The 19,524-nt window shown below is 38.0% G+C and overlaps 2 protein-coding genes across 3 annotated transcripts in view; both read right to left on the bottom strand.

The window, feature by feature from the left end:
- Window positions 1–1,037, bottom strand: part of LOC308347835 (killer cell lectin-like receptor 2) — a 50,387-nt gene extending 49,350 nt beyond the window's left edge. The window contains exon 1 of the mRNA XM_080811591.1: window positions 958–1,037. The gene's annotated coding sequence lies outside the window, so the exon portion shown is untranslated. The remainder of the gene's footprint in view (window positions 1–957) is intronic.
- On the bottom strand, window positions 571–17,740 carry LOC308347836 (protein mago nashi homolog). Of its 2 annotated transcripts, none has more exons than XM_080811593.1 (5): window positions 17,570–17,709; window positions 14,693–14,751; window positions 13,647–13,757; window positions 11,377–11,459; window positions 571–1,060 (listed from the first exon to the last, which is right to left on the bottom strand). In XM_080811593.1, exons 1-5 carry the CDS (start codon window positions 17,661–17,663, stop codon window positions 964–966), a joined length of 444 nt encoding a protein of 147 aa, XP_080667719.1. In that variant the 5' UTR covers window positions 17,664–17,709; the 3' UTR covers window positions 571–963. The 2 variants fall into 2 exon arrangements, with proteins under 2 accessions (XP_080667719.1, XP_080667718.1); XM_080811592.1 differs by lacking the exon at window positions 571–1,060 and adding an exon at window positions 9,324–9,683 and having other exon boundaries at window positions 17,570–17,740.
- Window positions 17,741–19,524: the final 1,784 nt, after the last annotated feature.

Here is a 19,524-nt window from a genome sequence, read left to right on the forward strand (position 1 = left end):
CCACCAGTATAAATTACTGAGACACTTTAAAACTATCAATTCAAAAAACAAAAATTCTGTTTTTGAAATTCTGAAAAAATATAAGTATCTTGCCTTAAAAAGGCCTTAATACACATGTACACATCTACATATAAATATTTAAAAGTTCTTGCATTCTTTTCAATTATGACATGAGTCTACCAGAGCGTTTCTCAACGTACAATCCATACACCATCTGCAAAAGAATTATTAAAGGTTAACATCACAGATTGGTCAACAATCCAGACTCCAGTGCTCTGTGCAAAATATGCTGAGAAAAATATCTCAGTTGAAGCTCAGTTGCCCGCATTTTTAATCTCAAAAGATTCCATCTGTATTTGAACTTCAGACATAATTTTCTAGTGTAAGATGCTGCAAAAGAAGCCTCTGTGAAAATAAAATTGTCAGCAGGCAGTCATTGGTTAATATCCATAAAGGATTCAATCTCTTAATGGATATCAATATAAAAAGAAATTATTAAATAGTAAATCTTTAAAATTTACCTTGGTTCTTTTACGAGTCGGTGTGAAAAGAAACAGAAAATACGGAAAACAAATTGCACATGTAACTATATTCTCTTTAAATTTATTAATTTACAAAATGTCCTAAACTTAATCATATTTTCCCTAATTTCGTAAGGAAAGGAGTCTTTTCTATTACACAGTCTTTAGGGCGGATAATATGTACATCATTCAGACACAAAGCAAAAGTCACAGTGTATCGAGAAAAAGAAAATAACCTCCCACGAATGTTGTGCTACAGTTTTCACATGCTTAAGAGTTAATGCAGGTCTAATGCAATCAGTCCCATATTCACGCCAAGCCATTTATAATAAAATATTACCTTCCTAGAATCTTTCTTTCCGCAGTATCTCTTCTTTATCAGTGGCACTAGTAGGACACTCAGATAACAAAGATCGGGGGTAAGAGCAGACAATACCTGTGTCTATGGCATGCAGGGATGGAGGCGGAGAAAGCTGATCCAGAAAAGACTTGGAAAAAGTTGGCCTCTCCGACCCTGGATCCCTTGCGCACGTGAGGGGCTGTAAGACAGAAGGCAGAAATGATCGTCTCTGAAGGGTACTCCTACTTAGAAATTTACTGCCCCTCCTCTTGACCAAAGTGCTGAAAGGAAACTGTATGCAAAGGCTGCTGTTGAGGTGTATCTTCCTCCATTTCAGCTAACCAACCACTTCATACGCTTTGCAAAATAACATTCAAAATCGTATTTAAGGACTGAAAATATAAACAAACACAGCTTTGGAAAAAATAAGAACTAATGTAGTCAAAAAAACTCACATATTTAAAAGAAACCACTAGCAAAACAAAATATTAAAATGTATATGTATAAGTATACATATACCTAAGAAATAGCATAACTAAATTCTTGAACTCTTAAAAAGTCTGTTAGAAACTTTCTCTTACATGCTGCTATTTGAAAAAAAAAAGGGGGGGCTTTTTTTCCCATTTATGTGAACTACAGATTAACGTATTTTAGAAATAATTTTACAGGGGCGCCTGGGTGGCTCAGTGGGTTAAGCCTCTGCCTCCAGCTCAGATCATGATCTCAGGGTCCTGGAATTGGCTCTCTGCTCAGCAGGGAGCCTGCTTCCCCCTCTCTCTCTCTGCCTGCCTCTCTGCCTACTTGTGATCTCTCTCTCTGTCAAATAAATAGATAAAATCTTTTTTTTTTAAAAAAAGAAAGAAATTATTTTACAACATCCATAATTCCACTATAAAAATTTTGGTGTATGTTCTTACTGTTTTTTATCCACACACTATGATTACTATGAAAATTGGCATTTTTCCATACATAATTTTTTTATTTCTTATTTTTAATAAATGTTTCCTCACTTAAAAAAATATCAAAAATGCGATTTAAAAACCCATATATAGTCATTACCCATATAGATTATGCCACATTTTATTTAAGCCATCTTCTACTGTTGAACATTTGGGTTGTTTTCCAATTTATTCCTAGTATAAAAAATATTTGCCCTTACAAGAATATCACTCACAAATAATGCTGTCTGAGGAAAAATGTTTAAATATGAAATTAGGGGATCAATACATGAAAGCACTTTGACACATACTGCCCAATGCCTTCCAGAGAAGCTGCTCCCATTTATATACCACCAGTGGTATGTGAAAATGCTCACATTTGATTTTTTTCAAAAGATGCTGCTGAATTATTCCTTGAGTTTTGTGCATGAATCTTACTTTACGAAGACCTACAAACTTCCAGCTAAAAGAAATGTGCTTCTGTAACTCTGTTTCCATTAGCCAGACCTTACCTGAACCTCACTGAAGTTCATTTTCATTTAATAGGGCTTGTCAGTCTTCTGACATACAGCTCTATGAAATCAACTGAAGCTGCTCTTCGAAGGAGATGATTATGGTTAATATGACTATAGCAGAAGAGGAGGGAGGCAGGACGAGAAACAGAAATTGGTCATGCAGAGACAGCTGACCCTTACTTCACCAGACTCTGACCAAGCTCCTTACTCATTCTTTTCTTTCCTTACCAACCTCCAGCCGCAACTAAACCATCATACTTCGGATGGATTTCCCATTCTTCAGTTTGTTCACGCATCCCCCTCTCCTCCAAACTACTTTACAAACACAGCTACTGAGTGTTCTGACCACTAGGACCAGGCTAGTTTACCCTGCTGTGGTTTGGCCCTCAGCTGATGCCCTTCAGTCCCCAAAGCAACCTTTTTTTTTTTTTTTTAAGATTTTATTTATTTATTGGACAGACAGAAATCACAAGTAGGCAGAGAGGCAGGCAGAGAGAGGGAGGGGGAAGCAGGCTCCCCACCGAGCAGAGAGCTCAATGCGGGGCTCGATCCCAGGACCCCGAGATCATGACCTGAGCGGAAGGCAGAGGTTTAACCCACTGAGCCACCCAGGCGCCCCCCCCCACACACAAAGCGACCTTAATCTCTGATTACCACTTTGTCTTCATGTGCAGGCAGGCAGCTGAAATACCTCCCAGACACTAATTTAATTCAATAATATAAGCAGAACTTCATGGATAGAATCTGGACACCTCAAGAATACCGGCTGCTGGGCATTTTTTTTCCTTTACTCCAATTCTGGATTGGCTTTGTTAATCTCAAAACAGAGAAAGATCCTAGCCCTCTATCCTAATGCCAAATATAAATAAATTGATAGATGATAGATAGACAGACAGATGATAGGTAGATAAAACAACTGCTGAGAGAATCAGGGAGTAGGGGTGCAAGAAGTATTAATGGTGATCGGAAAGGTGGCAGAGACAGAGACGCTGTCATTTATTGAAGGACCCACTGTACCTATAACCGTATCAAAACCTCCCCACGCTGATAGCTGTTTAGTATTGCCCCCATTTTATACATGAAGAAACTAATGTTAAGAAGTTCATTGACTTGCCAAAAGCCACATTATTGCTAATTCTTGATCCATGTTTAAATCAGGCTCATTAAATATTGAGTATTGTTGAGGTCCAAGGTTCAAATCTTCCCTAGATGTAAAAATGTCAACAAGTCACTCCCGATCGAGACCCCTTCCTCATGTGTTCAATAAGAATATCACTCACTTCATAAGCTTGGGAGAATTCAATGAGAGTAGCAGCAGATAGGATTTCTCAAGACTTCAAAATACAAAAATATTCATTTTTTCCCTCTCTCCCCCAAGGTTCTATAAATAGTGCAAGTGCTAGGACAGCAAAGTAGAAATCCTGACAGGCTGAGCTGGTTTCTCTGTCCTCATGTCAGGCTTGGAAGAGAGGGGTGGGGAGGGGCAGGGGGCACATTAATACAGTTGAGGAGCTGGAAATATGTGGCAGCATAGTGCCACCTCCATTCTGTGACCTCAGACCCCGTTACTCACACCTTACTGTCCCATGCAGTTACTAGTAATGCTGAGCCTTTATTCTGTTTTGATTTACATCCTTAGAGCTGATGGGGGTGGAGGAGTCAGTTCCCACGATGCATCCTAGCCAGGTACAGAACACTGTTGTATGCCGCCATAGCTGTCTATCCTCTGTAAGCTGAGTACCACGTCTGTCTGGTTCCTATTCGTAACTGCAGCACAGACAAGACATGTGATGCTGACATGTGCACTCGATGAACAAGATGGAGCAAGTGAAGAGGAATTGGTTTCACTCTTATGTAGACCATAAGGAATAGCGCAGAGGACCACAGAGGAAGGGAGGGAAAACTGAATGGGAAGAAATCAGAGAATGAAACAAACCGTGAGAGACTCTGGACTCACGGAAACAAACTGAGAGTTACAGAGGGGAGTGGGGGTGGAGGGATGGGGTGCCCAGGTGATGGGTATTAAAGAAGGCATGTGTTGGGTTGAGCCCTGGTTGTTATACCCAACTAATGAATCGTTGAACACTACATCAAAAACTAATGGAGTACTTACTATATGCTGGCTAACTGAACATAATAAAAATAAAATGAAATAAACTATATTTTCTGAAATTAAAAAAAGAGGAATTGACTAGAAAATCTAATTTTTCAGTTTTAAAGAAAAGCAATTGAGATGAATGATTGGGTAGCCAAATTGTGTAGCAGCTCCCTCCAAGCTCTAGTTATTTGGTTTCTTTGTTACTAATCTCGAATTTCTGAAGAGGCAAAACTCTTCCTAAAGAAGACAAGCAGCATCAGATAGTAGTTGCACTGACTTCAGATGGCACTAACTGAAACTCCTAGCATGGCTCTTTGATCAAAGCAGCAGAAAAAGGGAAGCACCAAACTTCATCTGAAAAACCACTGGTTCATAAATCAGAAAGATGAAAAATTTGAAAAATATTTTCAATGTTCCTATACTTCATCATCTAAATTCACTTACATGCAAGACACACATAACACATACACACTACGAATATATAAAGCATGTAGTTATTTACTTCCTAGCTGTTTTGCTGTAAAAGCCTGTTTTCATTTGGGAAACCACACATTGTACCCCAACCATTATTGACCAATTATTAACGTTGTCAACTAGCTTAGCTCACAGCTTCTAGTCACACCTTCAAACTTTCTGGTAACACCTCAAACCTCAGTGGCTTATCACTTCACAGCAGCATGCTGTTCTTCCACTTGCAGACCAAAGTGAAGGATGTCTAGAGGCAACACCAGCTTCTACGGAAGGATGGTCTGCATCCCTCTAAGAGGAGTACCTCACCTCACCAGGTTCCCACCTCCATAGTTAGACTTCATACCTAACCTTTAGGACACTGAGCAATGCTAATTTTCTGGCCCTTGATGTAAAAACTCAAAAGACCTCATTTGAGGTTTCTTGTTCCTCTAACTAGCTACCTCATCTGTCCTTGTCTTTACAATAAAATCGGCTCTAATGCTCTGGAGGTAAAATCCTTTATATGGGCCCAACTGCCCTCCAGCAGTCTATCAAACAATACCCATCCTTCCTCCAATTTCTAAATAATTAAATGAGAAGACCAACTCAGGAAATAAGCTTGAAAAATTTATGGCAAAAAAAGGACTTCAGGGGCCAAACGGACTCTCTGCCACTAAAGGTAACCTGTCTACTCACAGGTGGAAAAGGAAAGTTAAGTCTGCAAAGTAGGGGCATAATTGAGAATTCTGATGTTTCAGTTAGTGTTCCCTCCACTATTTTATATGGTTCAGACTCTGAACTTACCCTCAAATCATTCATTTACCTGTTGTTTATTTTTTCATTAAATTTTGTGGACATTTTTTTTTTAAGATTTATTTATTTATTTATTTGACAGGCAGAGATCACAAGCAGGCAGAGAGGCAGGCAGAGAGAGAGAGAGGAGGAAGCAGGCCCCCCGCTGAGCAGAGAGCTCAATGTGGGGCTCAATCCCAGGACCCTGGGACCATGACCTGAGCCAAAGGCAGAGGCTTTAACCCACTGAGCCACACAGGCGCCTTTTGTGGACATTCTATTCAAACTCATTACCATATAATGATAGGAAGTCAATTATTAAAATAATCAACAAACTTGATAATCACCCAAAACCTACACAGATGTTTACAGGAGCTTTATATAATTGCCAAAACCTGGAAGCAACCAAAATGTCTTTTACTAGATAAGTGGATAAGCAGAGGTCTACCCAAGCAATGGAATATTACTTGGTACTAAGAAGAAATGAGCTATCAAGTCATAAAAGACATGAAGGAAATTTAAATATGTAAGTGAAAGAAGTAAAAGAAGTCAATCTGAAAAGGCTACATATTGTATAACTCCAACTATATGACATTATGGAAAAAAACTGTGGAGACAATACAAAGACTAGCAGTGATGCTAAGGGTCGGTGATGAGGGTAGGGAGATATGGATGGAGCACAGAGGAGTTTTAGGGTAGTGAAAATACTAGCTGTGATACTATAAAAAAGGATATATGTCATTATACATTTGCCTAAACCCACAGAACAAACACTGCCAAGAGCGAACCCTAATGGAAACTATGGGCTTTAGGCGATGATGTGTCAATGGAAGCTCATCAAATACAACAAATGTACTACTTTGGTGGAGGCTAAGCATGCGTGCAGGCTGGAGTATATGGGAAATATCTGTACCTTTCTCTCCTTTCTCTGTGAACATAAAATTGCTCCCAAAAAAGTCTTTAAAAAATTACAGGGATCAGTACTTGAACTTACAGCACAATCCATGTTCACAAGTCTCATATACTTCAAAATAGAATAGTCTAACAACAGGATATACAAAATAAAGAATCTCAGCTATCATTCAATTTATATTAAAACTGTCCATATGAATATAAACCCAGCCTCATTTGGTAAAATACCTGCCTGTACTTTTTTTTTTTTTAAGATTTTATTTATTTGACAGAGTCAGACAGCAAGACAGGGAATACCAGCAGTGGGAGTGGGAGAGGGAGAAGCAGGCTTTCCACCGAGCAGGGAGCCCAACGTGGGGCTCGATCCCAGGACCCTGGGATCCTGACCTGAACCAAAGGAAGACGCCTAATGATTAAGCCACCCAGGTGCCCTACCCATCTGCACTCTTAACTATAAGAAGCAGAGGCACAAACCTCAGAAACTTAAAATAAAGTAAATAAAATAGAATGGTAGAGGCTGGCAGATCATCCCGATTCTCAACAGTCCTCTCTGCTGTCCCATTATCTACTGCTTTGTTTGAGCAAAGTTACAGTGCTCTACTTGAGAAATTAGGATCACAGCTGGACACATCCAAAAGACACATCTTTATCCAAAGTGTCTGGCAGTACGGGCCTATGCAAAGTTCATGGTGACTGAAAGGCTTTCCATAGCAGCAGAAATGAACCTCTTCCCCTTCACACTAAGTTACAGAGACAAAATAATCTGATGGCAGTAAGTACAAAAGACAACCACCTCAATACATTTACAAAGCACTGACTCTGTGAAAAATATTGTGCTAGATGCTAGGAAACAACACTTCATCCCATAAAGGGGCCAAAGGAACGATGGGCACAGAACCAATACTTGGAAAATAAGCTTTGATTATTGCTTACAGGGTGAGGGGGAAGGGAACGTGTATCTGCTGACCTGAGTGCTATAACCTTCCAGTTTCATATAAAAGTAGTATTATACAAAATTGAATTTTAGTAATCATTGTCCACCAACAGCTTATGAACAATTAAGAGCCAGTTCAGACAAGGTATTAGAAAATCAGAGACAATATAAAATATTTATCTTAATGATGTAGCCTCCAATCTTGGTTTGAATGTAAGAAACTCAGTAGACAGTGGAGACAGACATAACAAGTTAGCACGAGAGGGAAGTCAGAGAATGAAGACACGTCAGAGAATGAAGAACTTTCTCCCAACTTTGCTCCATCTTGATCATCTTACTCAATGCCTTACTGAGAAGCCACAGAATGGCTATTTGGAGGAGCAACCAAAAATTGTGGGCCCACAAGATCAAAGAGCAAGCATTTCTCCCTTTCTCCTTGAGGTCGACATCTAAGTGTAAGAAAATTACAACGTGATTTGACATTGCATATCCATCAAGGTCTACAACTTGAAGAGAAATGTTTATTTCCTGAAGAGACCTGGAGGTGATAACCAGTATAGTCTTGCACAGTGGAGATCAGGTGACCTTTTAGGACAAACCTTGAGGATGGCCATGGATGTTCATGCAGTGTCAAAGATCAGACACAACTCCATGGCAAACAGGCTGCCAAGACATGCTCTAGAGCTGCAGTATCTGAAGGGTAGCCACAAGGCACACTGGCTATCGAAATTTAATCAAATTAAATAGCACTAAAAAAAAAATAGTGGTTTGTTAACAGCAATTACACCATTTTATTCTTATGTGAAAAATTAACAGGACATGATCTAGAATATACTTCAGTAAAAATTGTTAATTAAAGAATCTGAATTGACAGATGGGTATTCATTTTACAATTCTTATAACAACTTCTATGCTTGAAATTTTTCCCAATAAAATCTTGAAAAAAGTTTAATAGGACTATAAATTCAGGTATACTAGCCACATCTCAAATACTTAAGTTGCCACGTGTAGTAGTTAGTGGCTACCTTATTGGTCGACAGATACAGAACGTCTCTATTATGTCAAAGAAGTTTATTGTACAGACCCACTCTAGAACTGAGCTCAGGAATACTGGCAAACCTTCAGAGATCAATTCTTCCCAATAAGGTCAGTCCTGACATCCCAGGAGTGAGTGAATTATCACTACTAGGACTGCATACTTTTAAAGACTGGGGGTTCAGATGGGGGATTAACAATCCCAGGGGCATAGTTACTACCAGGGGAAGTTAATGAAAGAGGTTACAGGAAACTGAGAATCATAAGTTGAACCATGCTCTTAATAGTGCAGATACACACATACGTGCATTAAAGTCTCGATTTTAAATAACTTGTAATGCTGAGAACTCATTTAATTCCTACAGAAACACAAAATACATTCTGAAATATCTTATAGACAAAAATCTACTGTGAAATAAGGAATAAGGGCATAAGAAGATGTATTTCAACTGGGGTGCTGACCTGACTCTTGTAACTCTTTAGATAATTACTGATTACACCAAAAATATTTAAATTTTAAGAATTCCTGAGGGGTTTGGGATACATGTGAAAAATCCAGAATCATCTGTAAACAACTTCTTTAGGCACCAAAAAATTACGGACCATTAGGTATGGAAGAAATAAGACATCTGCAATTGCCTTTAAAGGATGAAAATTTGGCATCACATTTCTGCCTGAAAGAACTTCTACCATAGGATGTACCTACTAGAACAATTCTTTATTACCTTAAAGTAAATAAAGAGACTTAGCCTTCTGAAAAAAAAATAAAACAAAAAACCCACTCTCCATCCAGGCTTTGATATGTTTTATTAGAGCAAACTTTCAACAAAAGGTTGCTTTTATTTACAGAATTTCATGTGTGAGGACTATCCAGAACACTTGGACCCAAGATGAGAATAACCATTAAGCCTGTTTATGTATTTTCTTATTGTTAGTTGGCATACAAAAAAAAAAAAAAAAAAAACTTCACATTTATAAAAATCCCAAGAGTGTAAATGACAAACCCATCCCTTAATTAAATATAAAAACAGCTTCAAAAACATACAATTTAGATTGGTTTAATCTTGAAATGTAATCCAATAAGACTAAAAACTAAACATTTCAGGTCCTGCACCAAATAGTAAAATACTCGAAGGCCTTCAGGATCCCTAAAATTTAAAAAGGTAAAAGTTACTTTTTTGTTCCTAAGATGAAACACATAATTTTAAAGTCAATTCCCAAAACAAAACACACACCAAAACAAAGGAATTCAGGAGAAAGGAAGGATCTGCTGCAACTAAAATGAACATACTGATTACCATTTCTGTCTTTTCTAAAAAATATATAAATCTCTTCACCAGTTTTATTTTATATTAGTATTTATTTCCTTATAAAAAGAAATAGCTATACATAGTAAGAATGTAGAAACCAGATAAAATTAAAAAGATAGAAAAAAATAATACTCATAATACTATAAAATGTCACTCCTCACAGGATAACTATAAATATTTTGGCATTTCTCTATTTTCATACCTAAAATCATTACCTGTGCCCTTTTTAACATTATTTTTCCCTCATAACAACACACATCCTCCCCAATGTCCATCACCCAGTTACCCCTCCCCCACCCCCAGCAACCATGAATTTCTAAAATGTTAGCAGCTTCATGATGTAATGAACACTGGGTATTATAGAAGACTGATGGATCAGTCTACCTCTGAAACTAATAATATATTATATGTTAATTAACTGGATTTAAATAAAAGTAAAAATAAAATAAATTTTAAAAAATGAAATGTTAGCAGCTTTTGATGCATAATTATCAAACTGCTTCCCAAAAAACCCTGTACCAATTTAAAATCCCAGTTAGGGTATAAACACCACATCCTCATCAACTGTGGGAAAATCAGCTTGATAGTTCAAAAGTATCTGACTGGTCTTTACAAACATAGCCTTTTGTATCCAATAGTTACTATGCATTCATTCCTTTTTTCCTTCCTCTAATAAATATTTACAAAGCACTTCTTGTGTGCCAGGCACTGTGCTAACTTTGGTGACAGGGCAAGGTTCTCACGGAGTTCACATTCAAACCAGAAAAGCAAACAAATAAGTTCTTATAATTTAGGATGACAGAAGAAAGAGCACTAAGATAACATTTTGAGGCATAAGAGAAAGAAGAAGTGGAAGCACAGAAATTTTTTGGGCAAAAACAATAGTATGTCCTACAAAGGCCCAGAGGAAACAAACTTAGGAAGATAGAGGAAGCTAAAACCACACTTAAGTTATACTGATTTTCTTCAATTTCTTTCAAATATTAAACTCAAGGAGGAGAATGACGTGATATTAGGCTAATGAGGCTGATATAATCCAATTAGGATTTCTTTCAAATTTTATGAAACCCTACCCAGATTTTTACCAAAAATAGCTATTAAAATTTGCTCATTGTTATGCAGTGGTCAGATTAAATTTTTTTTGACAATCAGAAAAATAAACTGCTAATCACTTTGACAGAAAGTCTTTAATGACATAAAAATCAGAATTACATCTGCAGAATAAACTGATTAACTGGCCACTGAAATAATCCTAGAAAACTGGCTACTGTTCTAAAATGAGCCTCTCAAATCAATTATGTCATTTACTTTTTTAGATTTTATTTATTTGTCAAAGAAAGAGCACAAGCAGGGGAGTGGCAGGCAGAGGGAGCAGGCTCCCCTCTACCCCACTGAGCAGGGAGCTGGATGTGGGACTCGATCCCAGGACACTGGGATCATGACTTGAGCCAAAGGCAGACGCTTAACTGACTGAGCCATTCAGACATCCCTAAATTACATCAATTTAGTTAAAATACTTTAGCATACTTACTTTGACTGATTTACATCAATAAGAGAACCTATTTTGGATGTGGTAAAAGAAATGTGTTCATCTCCAATTACAATTTCAAGCTCCTGAAAAAAATAAAATAGATTGCTGTAGTTAATGTAAAACTCCACCTCAAAGGTGTCTATATCCTTGTTACCAAGAGGTCCCAATTTAGCTGCAAGTTTTCTAGCAGTCACAGAGGGAAAAAAAAAAAGAAAGAAAGAAAGAAAAAAAAAAAAAGAAAAGGAAAAGGAAAACAAAAGGAAAAGAATGGTAGATATAAACTATGTCTATAAAATAAAAACTTCATCAACTGCTCAGGAGTCCCCAGTATTAGGATCAACCAATAGCTTTCCAGAAATCTCAGAAAGAAGATACCATAAATATGAATGATATATGTAAGAGTACACACAAATATTTCTTAAATCAGTAAAAACTAAAGATATAACTTTGAAGCACAATTCTGTAAATATAGGTATAAACCTATTTTTAATAAATAAATACAAGCACATTTATTCTTTCTATCAGACTTTATAAGTAAAATGTGTAATACTAACAGCATTGCTTTGGCATCTACTAGATAGGAGACCCTGCCGCTAAGGACTTTACAAACATACTCTGTAAGCCCTAAGACACCCTTCTCAGGGTATTTTATAAATGCACAATACCAGACACATAAAGCCTAGGAAAAAAACAATGATGTATTTACAACCATGAGTAAGCAAAGGTATTGGTATTTGAGTCCTCGGCTGTTAAGACTGGAAGACTCACCCTGGTCTGACTTCACAAAGCATTGAAAATTAAGACCTAGGGGTGCCTGGGTGGCTCAGTGGGTTAAGCCTCTGCCTTAGGCCCAGGTCATGATCTCAGAGTCCTGGGATCAAGCCCCGCATTGGGCTTTCTGCTCAGCAGGGAGCCTGCTTTCCCCTCTCTCTCTGCCTGCCTCTCTGCCTACTTGTGATCTCTGTATGTCAAATAAATAAATAAAATATTAAGGAAAAAAAAAAGAAAATTAAGACCTAGTAAAACAAATACGACATACTGTAGACATTCTTAGTATGCCATAATTATTGTAGAAATTGTTTTCTAGATTTTATCTGCAAATCTAAAACCAATAATTAAGAGGCTATGTCTATAGTGATTTACCAGGTTAAATAACAAATGCCAATAAAGATGATCTTAGCTCTGTACTTTACTATGAGACCTAATTATGCAAAGTTTTTGGCACACACAGAACAGAGAACTAACTAAAGCTCTCAAACGATCAAAAAATCTTTGACTTAAAGATCCAGTAGATGATTCCTGGAACATGCCTACCCCTCCCCACTAAAACATATGAACATATCAAAACCTAGATGAAAATACTGGGTTCTACCTGAGTCTAAAAGAGATAAAAGGTTTACTGCTGTGGTGTCTGTTTTTTAGTACGTATGTACCTATTGTATCAAACAAACCGAGATTTAAATTTACTTTTTAAAAGTGTTTACAATGCAGAACATAAATTCTGTTAACTTTACCTTTGCTTTCCTAAATGCTTCTTTAAATAGGAGTTAAGTGACTGCTACAGAATGTCACCATTTATTTGATTTCTCCACATTTTCATCTAGTCAAAGAAGGGGATATTAAGTATAATCCTCAGGAATATACAAAAGTGAAATTAAGTGTTTCTTCCTCCAGGAATTGTATCTCATTTCTTTAAGAATTGAAAAAACCCAGTCAAACTGTCTCTCTACAAAGTGAAATACGCCTTCAAACTTCTCCAGAAGCCCTTTGAGAAACATTAATTACTCCATAGGGAATAGGAGGCAAAAGTAATGGTCAGTTTGAACAGAGAAACCAATCAAATCCTTCTCTGAGGCATAAGGGTGCAAGTAAAGAGTTCTCAACATTATGAAAATCAAGGTGAATTCTACAGTCAATAAGAATCCTTTCTTGAATTTCACAAACACTGTAGTTATTCTTAATAGAAGTAATTAATATTCAATAGCAATTATCCATAACAGGAAAACATCCTAACTTTAACTGGTGAGGCTACAGAGAAGACTGGTCAGAGAGAAGTCTAATTTAGAGCTCTGTACTGACTCCTTTCCTATTCAGAGGCAGAACAGAAAATGAGACTAAGTGAAATAAAATTAAAGAGTATTTACTGGGTGCCTACTAAATGGAAAACCAAAGAATCAGTGAGGATCTATGCTAAATAAATAAGGAGAAACATAAAAATTACATCACCAATTTCTAACATGTGTGCACATAAAGAACCACTGAATACAAACCTGTCGGCCAACTCTGTCAGGGGGAGGCCACAACGCATCATCTTCTTTTGTAATTTCACTGTCGTCAATAATCCTCTTCAGTTCCTCCATTACACTCTTGTGCACATAAGCCTGAGAATAAATTACAATAAAAATTCTGCAATGTCTATTACTTCCCACAACTCAGAATGAAATAACATACAAAGTTATAAACCCTAAATATTCAAAGAGACTGTCACAGAAAAATCTAATACTGATTCCAAAATACAAGATGGGAGGGAATCACCCATCCTTAAGATTTTATTAACTCGCTTGCCCTTTCCTTTAATATGTATTTGTCTCCAAATTTAAAAAAAAAAAAAAAAGATAACTTACACTAGCCCCCTTTTAAAACCCTGGATTTTGCCTTTGTAACATGGGACTCAAATACCTCTGAGTAGTTAACAATGATAACTGAAAATCTGTGAGGCAAACAGACAAATACAAGTAGACACTAGAGTTACTGCTCTGAACTTTTTCTTACCCCTATCTTTTGAGCCTTTCATTTAAAATTCATACTGTGTTTAAATCTTGACTATTGGGCACCTGGATGGTTCAGCTGGTTAAGCGACTGCCTTCGGCCCAGGTCATGATCCTGGAGTCCCAGGATTAAGTCCCACATCAGGCTACCTGCTCAGGGGGGAGACTGGTTCACCCTCTGACCCTTCCCCTTCTCGTGTTCTTCTTCTCCCTCTCTCATTCTCTCAAATAAATAAATAAATAAAATCTTTTTTTTTAATAAATAAATAATCTTGACTATCAATTAGTTTAAACAGGGAATGGGATAAAAAGACAAACCTAAGTAGGAAATGAATGAAATTATATGTTCAAAGGTGAGACAACTTAATATATTCAGATTGCTTCTTTGGCTGTTACACATGCTACATTTAGATCTAATTTAAATGGACTCCTTTTTCAATCTATAAATTGGCTTCTTTACAGCAATACAACCTTAGATGTACTTCTGTAAATTCTTAAGACATGAAGAAAATGGTCTAAATGTAAAAAAATTAAACAATTGAACTTACCTCCTTTCTGATCATGACATCATTTTTGTAATTGCTGTTGTTGGCATATCTAAGCTTTCCTGTGGGGAATGGAAAAAAATTCACTCTATAACAGCAAAAACTGCTAAAAAAAATAATAAAGATATGATACTGTAAGCAAATTCAAAGGTAAAGACTGTTTTACAGTACTACTTTTATTAATATTTCCACCTTTTAGCATAAGATCAATGTTAGCTAGACCTGTTAAACACTCAAATATTTGTTGGTAAAAAGTTGGCTACAGCTGAAGCCAGTCATTTTCAAAACTTTCATGCCTTCAATAGAATTTTTAAATATTCAACATAATTTTTAAATATTTCATACCTTCAATATAATTCAGTGTAACAGGAGGGTCATTTTTTTTTAAATGTTATCCATTAGCAATAGATCTATTCTTTTTTTTTTTTTTTTTCAGATTTTATTTATTTATTTGACAGACAGAGATCACAAGTAGGCAGAGAGGCAGGCAGAGAGAGAATAGGAGGAAGCAGGCTCCCTTCTGAGCAGAGAGCCCGATGTGGGACTCGATCCCAGGACCCTGAGATCATGACCTGAGCCGAAGGCAGAGGCTTAACCCACTAAGCCACCCAGGCGCCCAAGAGGGTCATTTTTTTTTTTTTTTTTTTTTTTTTTTTTTAAGAGGGTCATTTTTAAGGTACGTTTGCTTAAGCTATGTCATGAACTAGACAGGGAATCTGAAAAGGAACTAACATTTCTTTTAAAGCCTATGTTATATATCTGTATTGGCCCTAAGTGATTTGCCCAGAAAATTTAATTTAATTGGTAAAACAATCCTTAAAATGTTTTATTCTCTCATCTACTCACACTTGAGAGAACAGAGTTAAGTAACTTGCCCAGAGTCAAAAAGATTCATCTCTAGGTCTACCTCTTTCCAATACTCATGTTTTCCCCAATACTCCAAAATGTTCTTTTAATTATTTCCTTCAAATTAATATATGTATACAATACAGCAATGCCACTATTTTAGCATTATATACTATATACTATACTATATTTAGCACTATATTTAGCAAGATGCACACGAACTATGTACTGCTTCTACATAAAAGTTGGCCAGTTTGTTAGCTGACCAATGTTTAATTTTAATCCATCATGACTTTTGTATTGCCTAATGCATGCTTCTCCTCATGGCTGTAGTCAGTTGCTCAGATATAAATATAATGTGATCCTGATCTCTAAAATGGTAGGTTCCCCTAACAAGGTTATCCCTTCACTACTGAAGAAAATACATGGTGGTGTGGTGGCAGATAACTGGATGAGAACCACTGTTCTGGCATGAACTCTCCCTGATAATATCAGACTACTTAATTTATGTGACTGGCTAAACATGACAGAGGCAAGCTGAAAGCTGTTCAAAGGCAAAGGCACTAAGAGTATCATCTAAGAAAAGAGTAGATGGAGAATTCAGGTAAATTTGGCTTCTTAGCTAAATTTAGAAAAGACATGAGGTGAACAAGGGAGAATAAAGTGATTAAGGTTTCTGAACTTCAGGGCTGTAGCTACCTTGAGTTCTCCCTTAAATGTCTTGATACTCTTCCTCTTTCCTAATATGTGATGCTTCTCTACTTTCTTTTTTCACTTTCACAGAACTTTGTCCAAAGCTTAATACACCAGTTAACATCCACACTGTTTTATGACTAGGTTCATGTCTGCATCACCCACCAAGACATAACTCCTTCAGAGAAATTAAAGAGACTTACTCATTATTGTACCTTCAATTTTTGTACTTACGTGTTGCCCTGCACATAACACACATTCAAAGAATGCTCACAAAGCTCTCAAAAGTCTATGCAGGTGAACTGTCCTTGTTCTAAGCAGAGTTCAGTATCCAGTAACTCTCTAAAGAGAATTGGGGCTCTCAAATGATAGAATATGCTGCACCTACGTGTCAGCAGACAGTTCCACCTCTCCCTTTGCTCATGCTGCTTTCAGCAGTCTGAATGGTTTTTTTCCCCTTGAAGGCCAAGAAAATACCTATTCTCATTTCAAGGCTCACCTTGAAAGAGGACTTTCGCTACTTATATTATTATGATCTCAAACCCACCTTTGCCCCACATTTTTTTGGCACGTATTTTTGGCATTTTGGAGACAGTCTTTGAGGTGCTAGTCCACTGTCTTCCCAATGCTGGCCTCTCTGAAATAAATTCCTTTCTTGTCTCACCACCTGTAGATTTTCTGCCTTTGGATTTTGTCAGCTGTGAGCCCCAAGTACGGTCTGTTTGGGAACCCCAGAGCATCCCTGCGCACCAGCTACAATTTCAACTGCTACCTTCCCTAGGAAGCTTTCTTTGACTCCTACATGTACCCCTAACCATTCCCCCCTTTTTTATTCTTAATGCATCCTATGCGGAACGACTATATTTAAGCACCCTACACTTATTTTTCTACACGCGGAGCTCCCTCCTTCAGAGTAGGTCTCATTCCTTTTCCTAGACACGTGGCCTTACATAGAGCGCCTGAAATGAATACAATGACTGAATGGGAGTCCGAAAATTACCGGTCACCGGAAGACTTTAAGCATCCATTGGACAACAGCGTGGTGGGACGTTCTTTAAAGTGTTCAAGGATGACGTCAAGTAAACCAGACGGTGTGCTGAAAGTAGGACTCTGACTACCCTATGTTCAAGCTTCCAGTATCTGGCAGGATTAGATTTTCTGAATTCACTTACACCAACTTATGCTTCTGATAGTCTTCGGTTCGGATTTACTTTGGCTCTAGCAGTGACCTCAGTCCCCACTGTATACCTGCAAGCCCACTGAAACGGGTTCACTCCACCCGCCTTCTCCCGCGTCCTCTCCGCCCCGCTTCCCCTAGCCGCGCACCGCGGCTCTGCTCACCGTCTGGCCGAAACTCGAACTCCAGAAACTCGTGTCCAAATTTGCCCTTGTGCCCCACGTAGTAGCGCAGGTAGAAATCGCTGGCCATAGACATTTTTGCCCCTTAAAGTCAGCCCAAGGCCCGGCCAACTTGCCGCCGGGCGCCTGGTAGTGACATCACCGCCCAGGATTAATGCGTCACTGTGGGCGCGCCTTTCCGGTCCCAGGTCACCGAAGGAAAGCGGGAAGGCAGTTTCCCGTTCCAGAGGCTTGGAGGCGCCAGGGCGAGAGGAATTTCGCTTTACTAGGGTTGGAAGAACATTTTTTTTTCCCCAAAATTAAGTAGGTCAGATTATATTAGTAAAACACAGAAGTGTGAAAATGTGAGCGCATTTTTTGTGGTTTAGAATTAAGGTTTTCAAGTCGCTTACTTTTCGGGTCTCTAATTCTCCCGGCATCCTGTCCTCACGAGGTGGGTGTGGCCTCGGTCCCCTTTAAACTGGTGGAATGAGAAAGATAAAGCCCAGAATGAGAATGGCAGACCTCGAATATCACCCTTCCCTCCAGTTAGATTCCTAACCGGAGCTTTCCCCTTTGGACAGTGACTGCTAGTTATCTGGCAGCTAGAAGCCTAGAATAGAGATGAAGTAGAAAAAATCCATCAGACAAGAGGTTTGAAATTTGAAAAGCACATTGGAACTAAAGATATCTGACAGTCACGGTATAAGAGAGTTCCTCTTAATAGTAAAACTTTAATCATTCAGTAAGGGTTAATCTTTAGTAGCCTATGGAGTTTGACAGTTTGACTTAAGATCAAATGATTTAGCCCGCGTTTCTTTTTTTTTGTTTCTTTTTTTAAGATTTTATTTATTTGAGAGAGAGAGAGAGTATGAGCAGGGAGAGGGGCAGAGAGAGAAGCAGACTCCCCGCTGAGCAGAGAGCCCCATGTTGGGCTCCATTACGGACTCCCCTGATCATGACCTGAGCTGAAGGCAGAGGCCCAACTGACTCGGCCGCTCAGGCGCCCCAGCCCACATTTCTTACCAGAAAGAATTAAATTGGGGAGATGAAGAAACGCTGCAATGTGGAATGGGTTTTGAAGGAAGTAGAAAGACTAGGTGAACTTTTATACAAAATCTACTTTTGAAATATTATTGATCACCTTTTTTCTTTTTTTACCAGCGGAGTAATTCTGTTGGGTGACCTTTAACCTTCAGCAAGATTTAGAAGAGTGGCAGTCAGAAGACCTAGATTCATTCCACCACATACTACACCATCTGCTAACCTTGGTTACTTAGTCACGGTCTACATCTGTTTTTGTTCACCAGCCATATGAATATCCTACAATGTCCTAGAATCGACTTTGTGAACCTCCAGAATTGTTGAGAAGACCAAATGAGACAATAAATGTATAATAAGCTTTAAAATTTATAAAACACCTAATGATTTTAACAGGCATTTCTTATGTGCCAGAAATGGATGGACGCTGGTAATGATAAAGCCCTTTACACTTTTAGTCCAAAGAAGAGGGACGCCTGGGTGGCTCAGTTGGTTAAGCGGCTGCCTTCGGCTCAGGTCATGATCCCAGCGTCCTGGGATCGAGTCCCACATCGGGCTCCTTGCTCCGCAGGGAGCCTGCTTCTCACCTCTGCCACTCTGTCTGCCTGTGCTTACTCTCTCTTTCTCTCTGATCTCTTTCTCTCTGACAAATAAATAAATAAAAATCTTTAAAAAAAAAAAAAGAAAAGAAAACAGCCTTAGGAAAGGCACAGTGGTATGAAAATGTGTGATTTGGGAAAGCAAAGAAATCACTATAGTTAGAAGATAAGGTTCATGCAAGTAGAATAACTAGAAAGGCAGACTGGGCCAGATTATGTGGAGTCTATATTAACACTTCTATAACTGTCAATATAGAAATCTATATTGGCCATTGCATAAATGTTAATATATAAAGATTATTCTGCCATTGTGGAAAA

Source organism: Martes martes (assembly GCF_963455335.1).
Source record: "Martes martes genome assembly, chromosome: 8".
In the NCBI taxonomy this organism is placed as follows: domain Eukaryota; kingdom Metazoa; phylum Chordata; class Mammalia; order Carnivora; family Mustelidae; genus Martes; species Martes martes.

What these genes read in the sequence shown, in the direction of transcription:
- LOC308347836 (XM_080811592.1), bottom strand. Translation starts at nt 17,663, where the DNA reads ATGTCTATGGCCAGCGATTTCTACCTGCGCTACTACGTGGGGCACAAG. An exon ending in GTTCGAGTTTCGGCCAGACG is followed by an intron (nt 14,752 to 17,569) that starts GTGAGCAGAGCC and finishes CATTCCCCACAG; the next exon opens with GAAAGCTTAGATATGCCAAC. An exon ending in ATTGATGTAAATCAGTCAAA is followed by an intron (nt 9,684 to 11,376) that starts GTAAGTATGCTA and finishes TTTAAATTTTAG; the next exon opens with GGATCCTGAAGGCCTTCGAG.